At 42.9% G+C, this 22,830-nt stretch overlaps 1 protein-coding gene across 1 annotated transcript in view; it reads left to right on the forward strand.

The window, feature by feature from the left end:
- Positions 1 to 1,766: 1,766 nt before the first annotated feature.
- Positions 1,767 to 22,830, forward strand: part of LAMA1 (laminin subunit alpha 1) — a 90,859-nt gene continuing 69,795 nt past the window's right edge. The window contains exons 1-3 of the mRNA XM_035125215.3: positions 1,767 to 1,996; positions 21,016 to 21,186; positions 22,331 to 22,443. Of these exons, the coding sequence (XP_034981106.3) occupies positions 1,918 to 1,996; positions 21,016 to 21,186; positions 22,331 to 22,443 (363 nt within the window). The 5' untranslated portion in view covers positions 1,767 to 1,917. The remainder of the gene's footprint in view (positions 1,997 to 21,015; positions 21,187 to 22,330; positions 22,444 to 22,830) is intronic.

The raw sequence follows: 22,830 nt of genomic DNA on the forward strand, positions 1-22,830 counted from the left end.
CTTCCACTGCCTCCTGCAGTTTGGTCAAACTCATGTTCGTAGCTTCGAGAACACTGTCCAACCATCTTGTCCTCAGTGTCTTCCTGTCTACTCAACTCAATTTTTTCACAGAAATGCATTCTAAATCTTAAGAGGCAATTTAAGGGTGCCCATCATCAGGACATGTGACGATGAGTGGAGTGGCCGTGACTTGCCCCTACATCAAACAGCACCTTAGGCAAGGAGCATCTATCACATTCACTCTATTGGTTTAATATATTTAGAATATTTACTTACTTATCACAGTTGTACCCCATTTCATAACTATGATTCATGGTGTAACTCTGTTATAGAAGGCAACATATTTGCATACATGGATCTGGATCACCATCACTCGCGATACTAAATAAAAAAAATCATTCTAGTAGCACCTTAGAGACCAACGAAGTTTGTCATTGGTATGTCACAATACTAGGTATTGCATAAGCAATGAGGTTTTTAAAAAGGTGCTGTCAGCTTTAAATGTGAAGATAAAATGTTGGTACTATATATGTGAGATTTGAGTGGCAGGATCCCTGATCCCAAGCCACGCACCTCAGGCTTGGGCCCTGCCTGCCCCTAAATTTGGCCCCTGCTGCTTAATTTATAAAGAGGTGCTGGTGCCCATCAGCCCATATCAGAACTCCACCAACTGACCTACAAAGCTCTGCCCCCTAATGCCAGATGTGCAACTGCAAACTTTGGGGGGGCACTCCTAAAAATGCACTTTCCAAAGCTGTGGATATCCTTCCAAACGTGAAAACAAGTTCTGGCTCTGAATTGCAGCTCAAATCAAGCTCCAAGGTGAGAGAGCGGACTTTTCTGTTATGGCTTCAGATAAACAGTGGAATTAAATGAACATTTTATATTGATGCTTCTGTCTCCCGCCCCATGTATTCACTGGCTTTATCCTGGTTTAAGACTATGCAAAGCGTCATTCCAACACCAAAAGCCACTTCTCCTTTGTAACACAGGATGTCCCGGGATGGGCATTTCACATGGATGTTGTTGTTGTTTAGTCGTTTAGTCGTGTCCGACTCTTCATGACCCCATGGACCATAGCACGCCAGGCACTCCTGTCTTGCACTGCCTCCCGCAGTTTGGTCAAACTCATGTTCGTAGCTTCGAGAACACTGTCCAACCATCTTGTCCTCTGTCGTCCCCTTCTCCTAGTGCCCTCAATCTTTCACATGGATAGGATAGTGCATATTCTTCATTTTCAAAACACCCTGTCTCACAACGGATTCCTTGAGCTGAATGCAAAGCTTGCAACGTAACTAAACTCAAGCGGCTCAACAGTCATTGTTCTTGTTTCCTCGGGAGATTTCTCTCTTTTGGGGGGGGGGGCGGGGGTCGCGGCACGTCGGTTTAAAATAGCTCTGAGCGGCTCAAGAATGTGTCTCCCCTGCGCCTACCCCAGCTACTGCTGGAACGAACCACGAGCGGGGTGGGGGGGGGGGAGAGATGGAGAGAGGGAAGGGACGACGCTGTGGCTGGGAAGGGGCTCGGGTAGTCCAAACACCGCCCTGAGAATCTTTAGCTGGAGCCTTTCGAGGGCACCTTTCTTTACTCTCGGGTTCCCAGAGGAGGAGCCAGCCGCGCCCCCAAAGCCCCGAACCCTATGGGAGAACTCCGCCCTTTGGGGAATGGTATCTGCCGGACCCTCTCTCCGCTTTAGGGGACGGAAGGCTCACTTGCCACAGGGGGCGGCAGAGGCAGGCGGCAATAAAGGGGTGGGCTGAGGAAGGGGAGAAGGAGGAAGGAGGGATTGGCGCGGTGGGCGAAGCAGCAGCCACAGCAACAAAAAGGCTCCGGGGAAACTTTCCTCTCAGGCTGAGGCTTCCCGCGCTTCCACCTGTGGAGCTGCTGCTGTAGCTGAACAATCCCCGGGGGAGGAAGATGGGTTGCTGCTCCTCCTCCTGGCAACTGGCGCTCCTGGCTTTGCTTCTCTTCTCTGTGGCGGACGGCCAGCTCCGAGGTGAGGAAGCCGCGCTGGGCAGAACTTGAGGGACTCTTCCCCCCCCCCCCGCCGAAGGTTTAACGCGGCGCCTCCTAATGGCAATGCCGGGTGGGGTGGGGTGGGGGTGGCCGGCCGAGCACGTGCGAAGGGTGCCGTTGCAACACGTGCAAAAATGGACTCCGGCTTGTCTCGCTTGAAGAAAGCAGATGGTGCCACTATTGGAGACTTGGCTGGGCGTGTCTCTGGTTTATTTTGCACTTTTTGTACCATATGTGTGTTGGTGTGTGTCAAAGTTCCTTGCCCCAGCTGTGGCAGGGATCCCCCTTCCCCTGGCTTTCCCAATGGCTCCTCGTTTCCCACCCCGAATGGCTTTCTCGCCTCCTCTCCTTCTTCTTCCAGGACTTTCTGTTTGCAATTTGCATCCCCCTTCTTCTCCTTTTCTCTTTTCCTCCCCTGCCTTTTCTTTCATCTCCTCTGCTGGCGGTGAAGTGGATTCCAGTGCTCGCCTTAGCTGTTGAGGATGAAGGGGCCGCCGATTTGCTTTGTGGCAGATGAAACTTTTTTAGGGGTAGGGAGAAGGCTTTGAAGTGGGAAAATCAACTGGTTTGGAATCCCCCCCTACACATTTGGGTGGAACTCAAGAGATTTTCTTTGTTACGGTTTATTGTATGAAAAACTTTCTTGGCATTTTAAAAAAGTTCTAAAATAGTTTGATGCTGTTGGCCTGCTTCCAGATTAACATGTGATTATTTCTTGGGTGGGTGGGTGGGAATGCTTTTCACAAATGCTCCCTCATTGTCTGCTAACAAGGACAAGCAGCCAAACCTGACAGACTTCCCCCTCCCTCCTCAAACTGTTCTTTTCTTTCTGGATGGACAGAGTCAGGCATTCAGAACTGCTAGGAGGGGGTTCACTTGCCATTGTATCTCCCAGAGGATGCTGGGCTTTCCCCTGCCCCCAAACGCCTTGTTTCTGGATTTTTGCTTCCAGCCACTTTGAGGATTAGATAGATAGGATCTGGCACTCACCCACAGGCTGCAAAAGGGCTACTGCATCCCAGACTAATGATGCACGTGAACTATGGGGTCCCAGGGAAACATTTCATCAAACTGCTTTTGTGTGGGGCTGAAGCAAGTGTGTAGTCAGCCTTTCGGAGTAGATGGTGGTGGCATGCCTTATTACTGGGGCTGGAGGGTGAGAGAAACAGAGCTTGGGAAAATTCATTAATGTGTACATTCTGTGTCTATGATGGCTGGAAACCCTTAAAAAAAGAGAAAGAAATACGACATTTTTGCAGTGTGTATCACATATGAAAGAAGTAATTCTCAGCAGATTGTAAGTCGCATAGATTGCATTCATCCATACTGAGTCAAATTTATGGCAGAATTTCTACACCAGAATTAGGAAGGTATAAGAAGAAATCTGTAGCCAGGCCAGAACCATATGTTGCTTTATATATGTCCATGGTCCATATATATATATATATATATATATATATATATATATGGGGTCACGAAGAGTCGGACACGACTAAACGACTAAACAACAACAATATGTCTCCCATCATGATGGTGGCAAAATGTGCTCTTTCATCTATTGGCACACTACTAGTAATGCAGGGTTAACCAATGTGTCACCATCCAGATGCTGTTGGACTCCAACTCCCAGCAGTCTCAGTCAGCCGAACCAATCACCAGGCACAAAGGGAGCTGTAGTCTGCATCGAGGCAACCACGTTGGCTACTCGTAATATAGGGAAAGGTCATATTGGGTCATACTGATGTCATAATTACTTTGCTAGTTATTGCATGAATACTTTAACTGACAGCACAATCCTATATATGCCTCATTAAAACTTAATCCCTATGAGGTTAGTTGGTATAAGGATGTAGCCTTAATTAATTTATTGACACACATTATTAAGACCCTAGTGCTACGTCTTCTCTAAAGCATTGGGGCTGGCACATACATTATCTCTGCATGAGCCATGTGTTCCAATGTGCGAGATAATGCTGGACTAGTAACCTCATTGAGAACTAAGGTTCAGCTTCCATGAATGGGAACGCACATTTTCAGAGTTCTACTCCAGCAACTGATGTACAATATTCCAGTTCCCTTTTCCATAGTTTCCCTGCTCATATGGATAAATCATTTGTGCGAGTAGTTAAAACATGCAAGAGGGCCAGCTGAAGTTACCTATGAGCCAGCTCCTCTCAATTTTACCAATGACAGATTAGCCCATGCAAAAGAATTGCCCTGGGGCCTCAGTTCAATTAGTCTGGTAGAGCTGCAAGTGTGATGAAATAAAGAATAAGGCACAGCAGAAAGCACAGATAAAGATGGATATGTAGCACATGTTCAAGGCAGTGTTAAAATCACCATCACAAGCATTGTTAAGCAGATCGACGCTCTGGACTAGTGCATAAGGAGTACTCTGTGTATGTGCTTTGGTAAAATGCACGTGTTTTGTGCACCAGTGATTTTGGGGAGCTTTATTTGCTAAATGGATCCTGCATTATTTTGCAATTCTTTGCTAGTCACATACAAAGGATACAGATCTACCTTGTCTATGTGCATTAAGCTGTTAATAAAGTATGGGAGCACCTCCACTTTAAAGGCATGGTTGATATATTTGTATCAAACCAGAAATGGCACCATGTGTGAAAGTGGAAATGCAGTTGTTTCTCTATTGCAGAGATAGGGAACTTGCTGGACTGCAACTCCCATGTCTGCCCATTGAACATGTTGACTGGGGGTGATGGCAGATGAACTCAACACCTGGAGAATCACAAGTTTTGTGTAGTGTAGGTGTTACATCACATGAAAATGAGTGTTGACTGTGCAGTGAAAGAAAGAAGCACTGGTTGTTTCTTCAAATTACATTAAGGGTGGGTTTAAAAGTGTATAGGCATAATAAATCATACAAGTTGTTAGACATATTTGAACATGATAATACTGGAAACATTCTAGCTGTTAAAGCCCATTGGCATTCTGTGTACTTAATTGCTGTGTTTGTTTTTACAGATGACCCACATGTGGGAACAGAGAATTTTAATCATTAATAGTAGTAATTGAACATTTCTTGGTCAAAATTCTAATCTGAGATAAATTTGACCCAGATAAAATAGCAGTTGGGACGTAAGAATCTGCTGAAATCTTTATTTGACCTCTGTTGATAACATTAAAGACAGTGATGGGTTTTTGTGCTGTACAGGAAATGAGTTAAGCAATATCCTATAAAGAAGGTATGATGCATCATGTGGTTTGTGTCATCTGGGATTAGCATCTCTGGGCTATCTTCTTAAGGAGGCAAGACATGAGGAAACAGACAACTTACTGACCCTACTAAATAAACTAGAAAGCAAAGACTTTATGGACCTGTAAACAAGCAAGAAGAATTTTAAGCTCTTACAGCCTGGTATCTGGTGCCTCTGTGATCAAATGTTATATGAGACTTTGAGCCAAGAGAGAAGACCGTTCTTCATCCTCCTTTGTGTAGTGCCCAATGAAAGCTCCCTATCCTTGTGATGAGTTGTATAAAGTGATGGTCTTTATAAAGTGCCATTCTTTATTTTCATTTGTCCTGTGCTACTCCTGAACTGGCATCAGATAAGTGAACAGGAAGGCAGTTGTTTATAAAGCATTTCATAACCAGCACAAAATATTTTCTCTATACATTCTTCTGAAACTGGCAATATTGAGTGGCGTCCATATTCAAGGTTAGGCAGAAAGCACAACCTTATTGCATGAATGGTCTTAATTGCTGAGCACCGCAATTATATATTGTCTCTTTGGGGACATTATAATGGAGTTGGGCAAAGATAGACTCAAATCCTGAGTATCAAGGTAAAGCATGTTACCACTTTCCCCAAATAAGATGCATATTCAACCTTATCTTGGACCCTATATGTGCATTGAAGTATACACCTAGCATTTTCCTAATCGCTTCACCTATGCTGCATGTGCTAATGTGTATGCAGAGTTGTGCCTCCACTGAAATTAATGGGAATATATATATGTATCATGTGTGCACATGAGAGCAAGAATGTGCACAGTGTTTTTGAATGCACACCAGAGCCTCTGTTGTTATAATCAAGAGTCTTGATTATTCCCTTTAAATACACACTGCAACTTCTCAGTTTTCTTCTGAAAAAAAAAACAACCTTCCCCATTTTTTATGATTTCGGCAGAAGACCACACTTTTCATTCATTAACAGATAAGCATGTCTGCCCATTACTGGAATTTGGTGGCTATCAAATCATTGCAACTGGTTTACAGAAGGCAGCATTCCCCCTTCTTTTTTTAAATCTGAAGATCCTAATCCAGAAGCAATCCCAAGAATGTGGGGAAAATTCAAATGCCTACATTACTTTTGCTGAAGATAAACACAGCTGAAACTCAAAATAACATAAAATTAACAAAACCTAGTTTCTTGCATTACTAAGACAGCTACTCAAGTCATTTCTTTTATCTAATGAAACCTGTTGCTGGTGACAGCCAAAATATATGTGCTTGATTACCATTGAAAATAATGTTGGGTGAAATAGTCTCTTCAGCATTTCCTGCTTTTCATTATGTGGGTGCATATTTCCTGACAGCACACAAAGGAGCTTTAAGATGTAAGAATGCCATTGCCTTGCTAAAAACGCTGATTATGCAGTAACTCCACAACATTAGCTATGATGACCATATTCTGAAGCATAGTTTCTTTTGATTCTAGCCAGCAAGTATGTTTTTTAATGTGCTCACAAATGTTTGCAATATAGTAGAACAGTTTTGACGGTCTGTGGTCATTGTGCTTGCTGCAGCTGCAGCACTGCGTTGCGTATCTGTCCTGGCCTTTGACCCAGAAATCTCCTTTTGCTATGGGTACGGGTATAATCTTAATGTTTAACATGCAACCTGAGGGGTATTTGGTAGATTTCAATTCAACACCTTTATTGGCATATATAAGACAATAAAAACCATATAGACCGTCTATATGTGTTATATATCTGGTAGAAATCTTAGCTCAGGCACCCCCAAACTTTGGCCCTCCAGATGTTTTGGACTACAGTTCCCATCTTCCCTGACCCACTGGTCCTGTTAGCTAGGGATCATGGGAGTTGTAGGCCAAAACATCTGGAGGGCTGCAGTTTGGGGATGCCTGTCTTAGATCAACCATGAACTAAAATCCAAAATCTTCCACCTCCATCTGGACTGGTGCACATGCTGTGCACCTGGGGGTGGGGCTAACCGCCTGTGGGGGCGGGGCTAGCCATGTACAGCCAACATCTGGGGGGCGGGCAATGTCCACTTCCTCCACCAGTGTCCTTTTGTCCGTCATGGAAATAGAGGTGGGGAGCAAAAGGTTCCCAGGCAGCTTCTCCTCTAGATACTGGCCAGACCTGTACCCTGTTTAGCTTCAGAAAGGTGGCTGTGTCAAATCCTCTTAGACCTCACCATGGTTCTATATTATGGGTGTATGCTTAAAAAATGGTTATGTGGGAGCATTTTATTTCAACATATAATGGGTACTAGACTAATGTTTTGTTTTAGTCTTATTTTACCCCCTAAACCTTGAGTTCCTTAAATTATTGACTCCCTGCCTCACAATAGCTATTATCATTAAGAAAAACTCCTGGGAGTTGCTCTGCAAACGTTGGATAGACTTGGGTGTAAATCAAATTAATAAAAATACCTAGGACTGACTTGGGTATTAATGCAGGGGCAGAATGTTAGATCCCCCACAGGTCAACTTTGACAGGTGGGTAGGGCCACACACACACATATTGATCACCTGAGGTCATAATGACACCAGATAATTGAAACCTGTCAAAGTTCAAAGGACGTTGCTGTAACTGCAGATATACTGATTGGTGATTTCAAGGAGGCCCGTTGAAGCCCCTTCTTGGTGCTTCAAGAAGGCACCAATCAGCTATGCAGAGGGGAAAATGTTCCTATAAATCGAGCATTTCCCCCTCTGCATAGCTGATTGTCAGGTATGAAGGACTTTCTTGATTCCACCAAGAATCAGCTTATCACCAGTGCTTGCAGAGAGCCTGCAAAGTGCTTATAATGAGAAGCTATGGTTCCCTACTACATGTGTGAGCCTTGGTGAGCCCTGGGCTTGTGCACTTCTGCTTTCCTTAGGGAACAAAACAGCTGCTGTAATCATGGTTTGACACTTGCTTGTAGGAAATAAGGACCCAGAGGTGGCTTGTCATATCAGGATACAGAGGCGGGTTTAGAGCAGCATGACTGGTTCTTCCACACAGGGCACTGAGCCTAGGGGGCACCACAGGGCAACATAACTATGATGTAGTGAATTGAGCAGAACAGAAGGCGAGAGACGAGGAAGGGGTCCAATTTTTGGCCCTGCGCAAGGCGCTGCTGAAATTTGAAAGAACGAAGTCCACTCCTGCAGGACCCATTAGTGGATCGTGGTCTGATCCAGATTGCAACAAAAGCACTACCACTATGCCTCATCATGGGACTGAAACTGCCTTGGTCGCACTGGTTGATGATCTTCGGCAGGTTAGGGACAAAGGTGAGAGCTGTTTCCTAGTTCTGCTGGATCTGTCAGCGGCTTTTGACACCATCAACCATAACATCCTTCTGGACCATCTAGAGGGCTTGGGAGCTGGGGGCACTGTCATACAGTGGTTCTGCTCCTTCCTCCTGGGCCGTGTTCAGAAAGTGGTGGTGGAGGATGAGTGTTCTCTCACTTGTCGGGTGCCTCAGGGTTCTGCCCTTTCCTCCATGCTTTTTAACATCTACATGCAGCCGCTGGGAGAGATCATCAGAGCGTTTGGGCTGGGTGTTCATCAGTATGCGAATGATACCCAGCTCTCTTTTAAATCAGAACCAGTGAAAGCAGTGAAGGTCCTGTGTGAGTGCCTGGAGACGGTTGGAGGATGGATGGCGGCTAACAGATTGAGATTGAATCCTGACAAGACAGAAGTACTGTTTGTGGGGGACAGGAGGCGGGCAGGTGTGGAGGACTCCCTGGTCCTGAATGGGGTAACTGTGCCCCTTAAGGACCAGGTGCGCAGCCTGGGAGTCATTTTGGACTCACAGCTGTCCACGGAGGCGCAGGTCAATTCTGTGTCCAGGGCAGCTGTTTATCAGCTCCATGTGGTACGCAGGCTGAGAGCCTACCTGCCCGCAGACTGTCTCGACAGAGTGGTGCAGGCTCTAGTTATCTCTCGCTTGGACTACTGCATTGCGTTCTATGTGGGGCTATCTTTGAAGGTGACCCGGAAACTACAGTTAATCCAGAATGCGGTAGCTAGACTGGTGACTGGGAATGGCCGCCAAGACCACATAACACTGGTCCTGAAAGACCTACATTGGCTGCCAGTACGTTTCCGAGCACAATTCAAAGTGTTGGTGCTGACCTTCAAAGCCCTAAACGGCCTCGGTCCAGTATACCTGAAGGAGTGTCTCCACCCCCACCATTCTACCCGGACACTGAGGTCCAGCGCAGAGGGCCTTCTAGCGGTTCCCTCACTACGAGAAGCCAAGTTGCAAGGAACCAGGCAGAGGACCTTCTCGGTAGTGGCACCCACCCTGTGGAACGCCCTCCCACCAGAGGTCAAAGAGAACCAGACCTTTAGAAGGCATCTTAAGGCAGCCCTGTTTAGGGAAGCTTTTAATGTTTGATGGATTTCTGTATTTTAATGTTTTGTTGGAAGCCGCCCTGAGTGGCTGGGGGAACCCAGCCAGATGGGTGGGGTATAAATAATTAATAATAATAATAATAATAATTTAAACTGATCAGAGTCGCATGAGTTAAGCTAAAATCTTCAGTCTCCACTTGTGTGTGAATGTGGAGGAGAAAGGAGGGGTAATTTCAGAAAAGCCTGAAGCTTTTTCCAGATGGTGTATGAATAAGGAAACCATGGTTTCCCGTCATGCCTTAAACTGACCCTGAGTATTTATAGCACTTTCCCTAACCTTTTCAGTAACCTTGCTGAAAGGTGATTATCAGCCTTACTGCATTGATGTATGTCAAGCACACTGAGCAGTTTAGAAAAGCAATTTCTAAGAACTGGTATTATTAGTTTGCACGTCCATTAAATGGCCCAAGGTAAACTTAAATATTCTCACATATACATTTTAAAGCATATATATTTTCATACAAGTAAGCTGTATGGATAAGAGAGAAAGGAGATCTCAGAACAAAGGGATAGTACTGGAAGGAACATATTTCATTATAAATGAATACTGACCAAGAGGTGTCATGGGTATACATATGGAATAGAAGGGGGTGGTGGGTGGGTGGGTGGGTGGGAAGAGAAAGTGTGGTTGTTAAAACACTTGCTAGGAGTAATGTAGGAAAAAAAGGTTGAAGGTGAAATACCGTAACTTTAATGGCACAACCAATTGCTGTGCAACTTACGGCATGGTTGGAAAAACTGCAGATCTTCCTAAACAAAAAAGCGAGAGACATAAAATTAAATTTATGGACACCATATGGGCTGTTCAGTGCCTTTCATAGACATTTGAGTTGGGCTTTTACATTTAAACAGTGCGACCCCTTGCCACAGGCATAACAATGTGTTCCAAATCCTACTGGTGTCTTTGATATTTTTGGTAGTTAAACTAGTTACAATCTCATAGCCTTTGGACACAATATGACAAGTTATTGGGCTAAGTTAGCCGTATTTTTGTCTGTGAGCCACTGAGAGACATGTAAGAGTGCAAACTTGCTTTGCTTATTTGAAACAAAGTTTGTGTTTGTTTCTGTTGGCTCTTTGATATGATGTTAAACGTTGCTTGACTTGAGCCTGGTGTGGACCACTTGTCTTAATTTTCTAAACTAGTTCAGGACTGTAAACTGTAAACTGTTCTAGCTTTCTATTACTGTTTACCATGGTGTCACCATAGAATTTCAGAGATGGAAGGGACCACAAGGGTCATCTAGTCAAACCCCCTGCAATGCAGGAATCTTTAGCCCAACATGGGTTGGAAAGTGAACCAGAGTTATTTTCAGCCTAAGGTAAAGCAAAATAAGTATTTGCTTTGCTTGTACAGTGCAAAGGTATGTGTGATACAGGAAAAATAGTGTGAATGTTTTCCTAAGCAGGCTAAAGATTAACGTAAAATCTCCTTGCCAGCAACAAATATATTTGTCCATGTCCACCAGAGTAGACGATGTATTCTGCGTTATGAAAAAATTATCAGCATATTAGTTACTGGGTTTTATTTACAGGTTTTAAAGGGAGGGGGGGGGGCTTCTCCTAAAAAAAGAAGGAAAAGCCTCAACAATGTTGTTTTTGTTTTAAACAAGGGCTCCACAGCTGCTGTCCTTGATGTACTCCATGCTGATATCTTCCAGAGGGAACAAAGAAGAGTAGTATATAAACTAGAAAAAGTGCTACAATATGAGATCACTTCATCATCATTTGATATACAGAAGTACTCACTTTATTTTTGGAAATGTGCAAATCAGATTGTGAGAATTCTTCCACTATATGTGTTAATCATGAGTTACCTTATAGCCAAAATGATACTGTCGTGTTGACATTGAGAATCTTCACTTTGTACATCAAAGAATAATTCAGGGCCTTCTTTTTTTAATCCTTTCCATCTGGGTTCCTTATTCTTTAAAAAACAAGGTCCAGAGGAGTTGTACATTAAATTATAATTTTATGTTTTATGTTTTGTGTAGGGTGACCTGGAAGACTATGAAAATAAAAGCAACTATCTGGACCTAGCTTTTCACTGACTAATACTTTTTCATATTAAAAAGGACTTATAAATGGGGGGAAACGCAATCTTATTACATATGAGCTTTGTTCATTATATATCACATATCATGTGGCTCATATTGCACTACATAAAGAGAAGACAATTTTTCAGCTTTCTGAAACTAAAGAGTTAACAGCTTGGATGATGATGATTCTTGAAGAAATATTACTACATTACTACCTTACTACATTACTATATCACTTGAAGAAATATTGCTATCGTCCTTTTGAAGATAGGTTGTTGCATTCCAACTACTAGACCCATTGAAATGAATACAACAAAGATATTAGTGTTTATTAATTTCAGTAGGTCTACTCTGCTTATGGGGACACGGGTGGCCCTGTGGGTTAGGCCTAAACCACAGAGCCTAGGGCTTGCCGATCAGAAGGTCAGCGGTTCGAATCCCCGTGATGGGGTGAGCCCCCGTTGTTTGGTCCCTGCTCCTGCCAACCTAGCAGTTCAAAAGCACGTCAAAGTGCAAGTAGATAAATAGGTACCGCTCCGGCGGGAAGGTAAAACGGCGTTTCCGTGCACTGCTCTGGTTCGCCAGAAGCGGCTTTGTCATGCTGGCCACATGACCTGGAAGCTGTATGCCAGCTCCCTCGGCCAATAACACGAGATGAGCACCGCAACCCCAGAGTCAGTCACGACTGGACCTAATGGTCAGGGGTCCCTTTACCTTACTCTGCTTATGATGAGCATTGGATACAACTCATGGTTACTTACTGTTTTGTAAGTTTGAAAAACAGGTTTGATTGAGAAAACAGCTTTTGAAATAATGACTCTTTCCCCGCCTCAGCACTGTATTCCCCCCCCAAAAAACCCTCTGAAATATTTCATGAGATTTATCTTGGGAGATAAGGCTGTGTTCATCACTGCCTTATCTCCATACATATGCTGGGGGGTTTCTTTACTTTATGGTCCGCAGTCTGTGGTGATTGCTAAACTGACAGGTAAGTTCTTTGTGGGGTTTCTGTGGCCAGTAACTTGAAAGGGTCTAGACTGGGAGCTTTAGTGATACCACCTTAAACTCAGAAATGCTTGAGTGGCGGCAGATTATTTTATTGCTTCCTCTTGGGAATTAGCTGTTTCAGAATGTTGGCCAAAAGGGTTGCATAATACTTTGCAAATTGGATGGTGCCTCCTCTATGTCCATGTTGCACACGGAGCAAGATTAATTTCGTTGCCTCCCTTTGATCCTAATATATCCAAAATCATCTGTTATTCATACTGTATCTATTTATTTCTTATCATGCTGAGAATTCCACTGTTATTTCTTAGTATCATGTTGAGAAGGAGGATTCATCACATTTTATTGGAACCACATGTAAAAACTGTACCGTAGCAGTTTAATCCAATAAAACAGAGCACTTTATAGCACACTAAGGATTCAAAGCACTTCACATAAATTATATCCATAATCAGCCACATTTTATGTGGGACTTTTATAAACACGCACCTCACCATTCAGAGCTTCAGTCATCATTTTTACTTAAATGGAATTATGTTATTGGTGTTATTGCCTTCTGCTGAACTCCTTTTAAAATACTAAGAATGAACAATTGTTCAGTTTAAAAAGTTTTTTTAATGTGTGAATATTCTGAATTAACTGTGCAATCTTAAATATGTATACTTGGAAGTAAATCCCATTTAGTTCAATGGAACCTAGGAAAGTGTGAATAGAATTACAACCAGAGAAATCCTAATTATGGGCCAGGAAGGATTGGAGAGATGGAGCCATGGCTACACCCAAAATTCAGGATGGAAGCCGGATGGAGGGGCATTTTCTCCCTTCTTTTGTTGCACCATATGGGCTGATGCAGCAGAGAGCCTGGATTGGTCCTCTCGCTGGGAAATATATAATTGTAGGATCCAGTGGACCCATGTCTGGTCCTGCTGTGCCCCCCATTCTTGTAACACTCCATTTTTGGGATCCTCTGCTTGCTTACCACTGATGGAAACACTTCCTGTGGTAGCTTCTTGGTCTCCCATGTTTTCAGTGGGTGCAGTATCAAGGTATCAAGATTATGGCCTCTGTTGGCAATCCTGCACAGTCATAACATATCAGTAGGTCTGTTCATACGACCAAATTGATGTATGGAGGATGAGAGTTTAAAAACAGATGTGTTTTCAATTCTGCTTTTGGTGAAGGATATTGCGATGGTTCTGTGTCATAGCATAGCTGGCAACTCTCCCATTTTACGCGGGAAACCCCCGGATTTTAATCTGTTTCCCGCTGTTATCCCGAATAGAGGAAAAACCCTGAAAATCGCCCGGAATTCCTACCTGCCAGGGAGGCTCCATTTCGGGTGCCGCTCTGCCCATGTCTGGGCACCGAAAATCGGGCAGAGCGGCACTGGAAGTTGGGCAGCGCCGGCACCGGAAGTTGCTTCTATGCATGTCCAGACATGTGTAGAAGCGACTTCCGGTGCTCCACTGCTGCTGATCCTGCATTTTTCAGCGGGAGACTTGGCAGCTATGCATATAAGCACTACTTGCAATTCAAACCAAGTACGCATGAACCTCTAGTTTGCAGCACACTATGCTGGAAAAATCAGGTATTCACCAATTTACACACATATTTTGTTATCCTTGGGATATGAAAATTCAACCATAAGCCTCTTTCTGACACTATCCCAGGTAGAATCCTAGAGGAAGCAGAGTCTGAAGTGACAATTTTTTTATTACAGTAATAAAATACAAGGAGGACAGAATCTATTCTGAGGGTGAAATTAAGCTACACATGGTGGGAATGTGTTTGTATCTGTTTGGTGTGGCAAAATGTGATAATCCAGAGAGACAATCAGATGAGTTCATTGCTAGGTAGATAGCCCCACAATGGTGGGATAGACAATGTTTCCTTGAAACTGAGGAGAGACAAAGAGGTTTATTTGTCATTGATTGAGTTTTTCAGACATGAATGGGTTATTTCCCTCCATTATGAAATGTAGATATTCTAAGTGAACTTGCTGAGTTAGTAGCTTAGTAGAATTGGTTCTGTAGTATGAGCTTACATAAGTTGCTTAAATGCATACCAAACTAGTTAACTCTGCAGATTGTATGCTAATAGTAAACTCATTCTCTGATTCTGATCCTTATGGATCCAAAACAGTACCATCCACACACAAGAGGGAAATACCCAAGTTTGCAGAAATACATTTTTTAACCTAATGAGGGGGATAGCGCATATCCAAGAAAGACCGTATCAAAAGTGGTGAAGCTGCATGCTCCACTACTGGGGGCGGAGACCAGGCGGGGGCGTGGTGCACCACTTGTGGGGTGTGGTGCGCATGGAGGGGTGCACGGCGCATGTCCAGGGGGGCTGCTGCGATGGCACCCTACCAGAATAGTGGTGTCAGGGGTGGTCCGCTCCCTCCACACTCACGTTCCTCCGCCAGTGAGTATCACCGAGTAGTAACTAATAGTCAAACCAGCAGTGTTGTAATTCAAGAACTAATCTCAGATAACCTGAAAGAAGCAGGGAAAACTAAAGGAAGACGTATCAACAGCTTACTTGATGTACAGCAAGCCGTTTCAAGATGTGAGGTGGCAGATGGAAGAATCCACACTGCAGATAATAGGGAAGGGATCTGCCCTCACAGGAGCAAGCATGACAAAAACTTGGTATGTCAGACTACAAACCACCCTGAAGCCCAGTTGATTAGATGAGAAAGATATTGTAGGACTGCAGTTACAAAAGAACAAGAACCAGCTGGAAATCACCCTTTTCTGAGTCAGCATTTTAAAATGTGATTCAGACAATTCTTGTAATTGTTATGAGGCTCTAGTCTAGTGAGACAGTAGTTACGGATGCTGGCTGATATCTATAGTGCATAATAATATTAAAAAGGGAATGTTGAGGTGTCGTCTTTCGGAAATTCTTTTTTTAATTTTTATGAAAATTACAGGCGTTCAGTATGCCCATGGATTTTGTAGGCATGTAGAAGTCCCATGTTAATTTCAGTAGCAGGAGGTTTTATTACTGTACTGTATACCTTACCTTTCAGTCAAAAATGAGCTTCAAGGAGGCTTTACAACGGAAAAGTAAAAGCAATCATAAAACCATGTGGGATCCGTGAATGAAAAGGAGTTTGTACACACATTGGCTTCTCCCGTAGGAATGCTGGTGAGGTGGATAATGCATGCATTAAAGGTTTTCTGTACAGAACAGGTCACTGTACTGGGTTGTGACAAATCTGTTCATACAAAATCATGAGGTATGACAGGCTGCAGCTCATCTTTTGTTATTTCCTCTGAGTCAAGAGTAAACAGTTACTTTTCTCTTTATGTTACCTACTTTCCTTGTCTCTCATCCTTATTCCTAATCTTAATAAACCTTATTAATTTTGAATCTAGAGTTTGACTGTACAGTGATATCTCTGGTTAAGAACTTAATTCGTTCTGGAGGTCCTTCTTAACCTGAAACTGTTCTTAACCTGAGGTACCACTTTAGCTAATGAGGCCTCCTGCTGCATCTGCACCGCCGGAGCACGATTTCTGTTCTCATCCTGAAGCAAAGTTCTTAACTCAAGGTACTATTTCTAGGTTAGTGGAGTCTGTAACCTGAAGTGTTTGTAACCCGAGGTACCACTGTATACATTTGGACAAGCCAAGTATTTCCCCACTGCATGCCAGATATGTCTTTCATACTAAACACTTTGACCAAAGAGAGGAAAAGGAAAATGGGCTGGACCCGTTCATTGGTGGCTGAGGGATTTGGACGATAGTTGCTCCCTTCCAGATAGAAACCAACAGATATTGACATTCCCATCAGATATATGGAAGAAAGAAGGATGTTGTCAGAAAGAAAGAACTGTAACGGCCTGGTTTTCCCTGCAGGAAATCTGGGTGCACTTTCCATTGACTGATTCAGCCATCCCAAAACAAGGCATATAGCCCCATCCATTGAATGCTTGGTTTTCAAGCATCACCACATCATGTAGGGTGGGGCAAAGTCCCAATAAAGATCATGTTTTGTAGTTCTACTCATGACTGTAGCTAGGGGGTGGTGAGGATGGCCCCCGCCAGGGGTGCAAACGAGGGGGAGGGGCGCAAAATCAGCTAAAATATGTCCATAAATATGTCTATAAATAAGAGCTAATTTGCCCTTGTCTAGGGGGCGCAATCTGGATGGTTCTGCCAGGGGTGGGAGATCACCTAGCTACGGCTCTGGTTCTACTACCAAATATTCTGCTCCGAGTCTCATAATTTTCAACATTGAATTTTAATGATGAAATAAGTGTCACTGATTCAAAAACAAGTAGGCAACTCGATGGAAATATTTGTATGTGGGAAAATATAGTCTGTGCTAAAAGTGATTTAAGAAAAGACAGGAGCCACTAAAGATAACAAAAAAAATTTAGACTCTTGGAGCATGTGGGAAAAAAGGGTATTGTTGAAAAAGCAATAACTAATTTTATGGTCTAGCAGGTTTGCTGTTTTTTGGCAAACTGCCCATCTGTCTCCTTTACTTTAGGTTGTAAGCTGTGACAGAGAAATTGTTCTAAGCAGGTATCTACATTGTCTGAAAATCAATACTTGAACACAGGAGAAGTTCCATCTCAGATGCATTGCCTTTTGTCTCTATGTAATATGGCTGAGTTAGTGACGTATAAAACAAAGCCAATTTTTTATTGTTCTCCTTCACCCTAATATTTATCTGCAACTGGTTGCTGGTTTTTTTTTATTAAAAAAATAATTACCCATTTCAAACAAGACTTTTTATTTTGTCAATTTTCTTAGTTCTGGGAGCAAAAGCAACAACAAAAAGCTGTTTTATATATGCTGTTTGCAACAGAACAGTCAAAATCTGGCTCTTAATCCAAAACATAACAAAATAGTGCAAAATGTCTGAATTTAGATAGTCATGGTTTATTCAAGGTTGTATTTAAGATATTTCCTTAGAGAAGGTTGAAAGACATTTAATATGGTCATTATGGAGCAACTCAATTTGACATTGATATCAGAAAAGATCCTAGAACAGATAATTGCACAGTCAGTCTGTGAGCACTTAGAAAAAGGATGTTTTGATTACTAAGACCCAGTATGGGTTTCTCAAAGACAAGTCATGCCAGACAAATCTCATTTCTTTTCTTTTTTAAATATGAGTTAAAAGCCTGGTGGATCGGGGGATTGCTGTGGGGACATTTCACTAAGGCTTTTGACCAGGGGTAGGCAACCTAAGTCCCGTGGGCCAGATGTGGCCCAATCGCCTTCTCAATCCGGCCCGTGGATGATCCGGGAATCAGCGTGTTTTTACATGAGTAGAATGTGTCCTTTTATTTACAATGCATCTCTGGGTTATTTGTGGGGTCTGCATGGTGTTTTTGCATGAGTAGAATGTGTGATTTTATTTAAAATGCATCTCTGGGTTATTTGTGGGGCATAGGAATTCATTCATTTTTTTTTCAAATTATAGTCCGGCCCACCACATGGTCTGAGGGACAGTTGCTGACCCCTGCTTTTGACCAAGTCCCCCATTATATTCTTGCAGAGAATCTGGTAAAATGTGGGCTGGATGAAGTAACCATTAGGTGGATTTGTAGCTGGTTGACTGACTGAACCCAAAAAGTACTCAGTAATGGTTCCTAATCATCCTGGGGGAAAAGTGACATGTGGGGTGCTACAGGGTTCTGTCCTGGGCCCATTGTTCAACATCTTTATAAACTACTTGGATGAAGGAATTGAGGGGATGCTCATCAAATTTGTAGATAACACCGAACTGGGAGGGGTAGCTAATGCTGCAGAAAATAGAATCGGGATTTAAGATAACTTGAACAGATTGGAGAACTGAGCAAAAAACTTAACAAAATGAATTTGCACAGGGGGGTGATTCTGGGGGTCTTCCTAACTTTATGTGATTTTGCCTTGACATGCCTTGACCCCCATGTAAATTGTGGGCCTATTGTCCATAGGAGCTGGACGCTGAACCCTTTCCTTGTTCGCAGTAAGGTCCTGATCTAAGCAGCTGCTTCCAAGTGCTTCCTCCAACTCCAGCGTAGCCTCAAGTGTGGTTAGAAAAGCACTTTGCTGGTGACTGAAGTTTGTGCCTCGTTCACTGTCTTCTCCATTCCTGTAGTCCTGGGGGAGATCAGTGTAGCGGTGTCTGGGACTAGCTAGTGACCTGGCAGCTGCCATGAGGACTTACAGTCCTGGAACCAGAATGCCCAAATTTGGCTCCTCAGAAAAAAATAGTATTTGGTAAGCTGCTGGATAACCCTGCTGTCTTTGCTCCTCTCCTGAGGAGACCTCAGGTTTGTGGTCCAGGCAGGGCTGAGCCTTAACATGCTTATATAGGTAACTGACTGATTATGGCAGACCAGAATAGCATATATAGCTTCCATCTTTATTCAATAACTTGCATGGATTTTATTATTCTTCCACTAATTTTAAATTCAGAATATTTGGGCATGGAGAATTGTGTTGAAAATAAGTGTTTTGATATAACATTGAGAGTTCTCGGGAATTGATTTTTCATATCTTCTTGAAAATCCTCACATCTCTATCCATCCAAGTCGCCTACCACTTATTTTTAAAAGAATTCATATTACCAAAATTTCAATTCATTGTATTTTAGTTTGGCATTTACTTAAGCCTCCTTGACCCTGTTGAAGATCATGACTAAACAAGTGAAGTGCAAGCTGACTGTACTTAAAGCAAATAAGTGAGATTTCCTTTTAACATACTGTATTTAGGATTGGTTGTTACTTTGCCAGGTATGACTTATATTCAAGGTCAAATAGTCTTAAACATCTGCATGTTTCCTAGTATCAGGTAGCATTTTTTTTCCTGTGGGAACTTCTTTCTTTTTTGGGGCAAAAAGGCACAGCTGAGTAATCAAAGGAATACAAATCAAAGACAACTTCACATCATTGTGTAAAAGGATAGGGAAAGGTTTTAAAAAACAAAACAAAAACCTACACAGCTTCCTTGTTTAGTTTAGCACTTGGTCGTCTAGCTTGCTCTCTTGTTTTCTAGGAGTCTTAATGGGTATTTTTAAAAATCTTGTTAGGCCTCTTTCAGCAAAGATGAAGGCACAGGAAATGGCCATGGACAGGATTTAAAAGCCAATTAATTCGTTTGCAATTTCCCTAATTCAAGTATACACCTCGCAGTTGCAAGTTGTTTACATTGGGCCGCCAATCTAAACTGTTTAGTTGGGAAACACATTTTGCTTAGGCTGAGGTCACAGAAAGTCTATGGCAACAGTATCTTGTTCAAAATTCGGAGGAAAAGCAAGCAAGCCGTCTTCAGATATCCCAGGGGCAGTCTTGCCTTTAAAGCTGGGGCAAAGCACTGTGGTGGTAGGTTCCAGCCTTATTGTATCATTTGTTTACATGTCTGAACCATACTTATGTGTGTACAAACCTACCGGTAGAGGGCAAAGAAAGTAGACGCAATGTAGCATGTACGGTGAATGCGACATGCTGTGCTCCCCTGGCCTGCATGTGTTCACATATGTGTATGTGGTACATGGCTTGTGTGAGCCGTGTGTGTGTGTTGCATGGCACATAGTCACCACTCCTTTGACCTCTCTTGGCAGATAGTCATTCCTTTTTCTATGACGTACTTAAACAAGGCTGTTATTTGGTAACTGATGCTAAAGGCGCAGTCCTAACCCTAGCTCATCTGGGATGATGAGTGAGTGAGGATGTGGCAGGACTCTCGCTCAGCCTACAGCCAGACTTCGTCTCCCTGAGTCCTCAACCCCAGGTCAGCCAGAGACATGATGGCAGCATAACTCACTAATCCTGGCTCATTGAGCTAATCCATCTGAGCCAAGACTTCTGGAATTTACACTAGCGCAAGCCCTGAAAAATGGGTGTTCCAGGGGAGCAGAGGAATGGGACCGGATAGGGATATTTATGTTTGATCCTAACAGTTCATCTCAGACGCATGGCCTGCAAATCCAGTGGAACATACACAGGCAAAAAGGGTGGTGTAAATCAAACTCTCTTTCCAGTTTTCTATCTACCCTACTTCTGCTGCCTCATCTGGCAGTAACCCCACTCCTGAACAAAGTTTGGAACTGGCATACTTAACACCGACTTAGTTTAAGATGGCACAGATTACATTGGCTTCTCATGTTTAGGATTGCTTCCTAATTGAGTTAATGTAGGACATGTTGCTTTAAGGCTAAGCACATTTAAGAAATCAACCCAGTGGTAACAGAAATCTGAAAAATGTGGGGAGCTCTCTCTGGTATCATCAAATGGCTTCTAAAGGCACCAGTAAAATAAAGGTGTAAAGTAATGAGAAAAAAACCATTATTATTATTAAATGACCTTCCTTTTACTCTTTAGGTTTATTTCCTGCCATTTTAAACCTTGCTAGCAATGCTCATATCAGCACCAATGCTACTTGCGGTGAAAAGGGCCCTGAGATGTTTTGTAAACTCGTGGAGCATGTTCCAGGTCGGCCCCTACGCAATGCGCAGTGTCGGATCTGTGACCACAATAGTGCAAATTCGAAAGGCAAGTTCACTACTTTATACTTTTTCTGGCTGTTCCAAGAGATACACACTATGGTATTCATCTGGTTCAAGAATGCAACTGGTTTAGCCACGTGAACACTGCAATCCAAAGTAATCCCAGTGGAATCAGTGGGGACTAAAACAAAATTCTGTTTTTTTAAAAATTTCATTGTGTTATTTTTGTCTGGAATGCATTTATGTTCTGTGTGAAAGTTTTATTCTATCTGAATTTATGTTGTGCTTGTCCATATTACTCTCCCCCACGCCTAAAACATAAGGAGACACAGAACAAAGGCACATCTGGGCCAGCATACTTGTCTCAGAGTGGCCAACTAGATGTCTATGGGAAGTCTAAAAATAGGAGATGACTATAACAGCACTCTTCTCTCTTGTGCCCCCCAGAAGCTGGTACTCAGAGGCATATAACCTCCAATATTGGAGGTAGTATTTATTTATTTGTACAAATTAAGGTTGGCGGCTGGAATCCTTGTGACGGGGTGAGCTCTCATTGCTCGGTCCCAGCTCCTGCCAATCTAGCAGTTCGAAAGCATGGCAGTGCAAGTAGATAAATAGGTACTGGTCCACCCGGAAGGTAAACGGTGTTTCTGTGCGCTGCTCTGGTTTGCCAGAAGCGGCTTAGTCATGCTGGCCACACGACCCAGAAAAACTGTGGACAAACGTCGGCTCCCTTGGCCAGAAAAGTGAGATGAGCGCCGCAACCCCAGAGTCGTTCGTGACTGGGCTTAACTGTCAGGGGACCTTTACCTACCTACCTACCTACCTACCTTTATTTATTTATTTATTTATTTATTTATTTATTTATTTATTTGTACAACTTTATATACCACTTATTCTTGTACACACACACACACACACACACACACACACACACACACACACAATTTATCATAAAAATGCCAGTGGTGGGTAACAAATGAAATAAAATGCATAAAATAAGAACACCAGAAACCCACTTGTAAAGATCTGGCTCACGTATCAGGGAAAACTGGCTCATAGCCACCATGGGCTCATAGTGTATGACCTGTGTACTTTACTAGTAAGATCGTAATCATGATAACCGAAAACAACAAAAGTGGAAGGGGAAGAGGGGAAACGTGATCTTAATTTGTTTTTGCTTATTTTAGAACAACACCCTATCTCAAATGCTATAGATGGTACTAATAACTGGTGGCAAAGTCCTAGCATTCAGAACGGAAGAGAATACCATTGGATAACCATAACTCTGGATTTAAGACAGGCAAGTAACAACTGTATAAAAGTATGTAGCATTGGTGTGTTGCGTGATCAAAGAATTTCTACTTGTCTTTGGTTTATAGAAAGTGCAGTGGAGAGAGGGTAAGGGAGGGGGCCTCCTTGGTGGACTGGTAGTTTGGGTTTGGGTTTTTTTTTTTTAAAAAAAAACTCCAAAATGGTTGTCTGTCTTTCTTACACATCCTAATGCATTACTTAATGAAGGCTACTCAGACACAGAACTTAAAAGCGTGGACTATGCCTGGAAAGGTGTTGGTAAGTCCTTACTGCTGCACCACAACAAGGGGTGGATCTTGCTCACTGTGACCGTATAAGTACATTTGACTTACTGCACATTTCACATGAGAGCATAGGTTGTACTGGTGTATGCATT

This window comes from Zootoca vivipara, chromosome 8 (assembly GCF_965207765.1).
Source record: "Zootoca vivipara chromosome 8, rZooViv2.hap1.1, whole genome shotgun sequence".
Taxonomy (NCBI): Eukaryota; Metazoa; Chordata; class Lepidosauria; order Squamata; family Lacertidae; genus Zootoca; species Zootoca vivipara.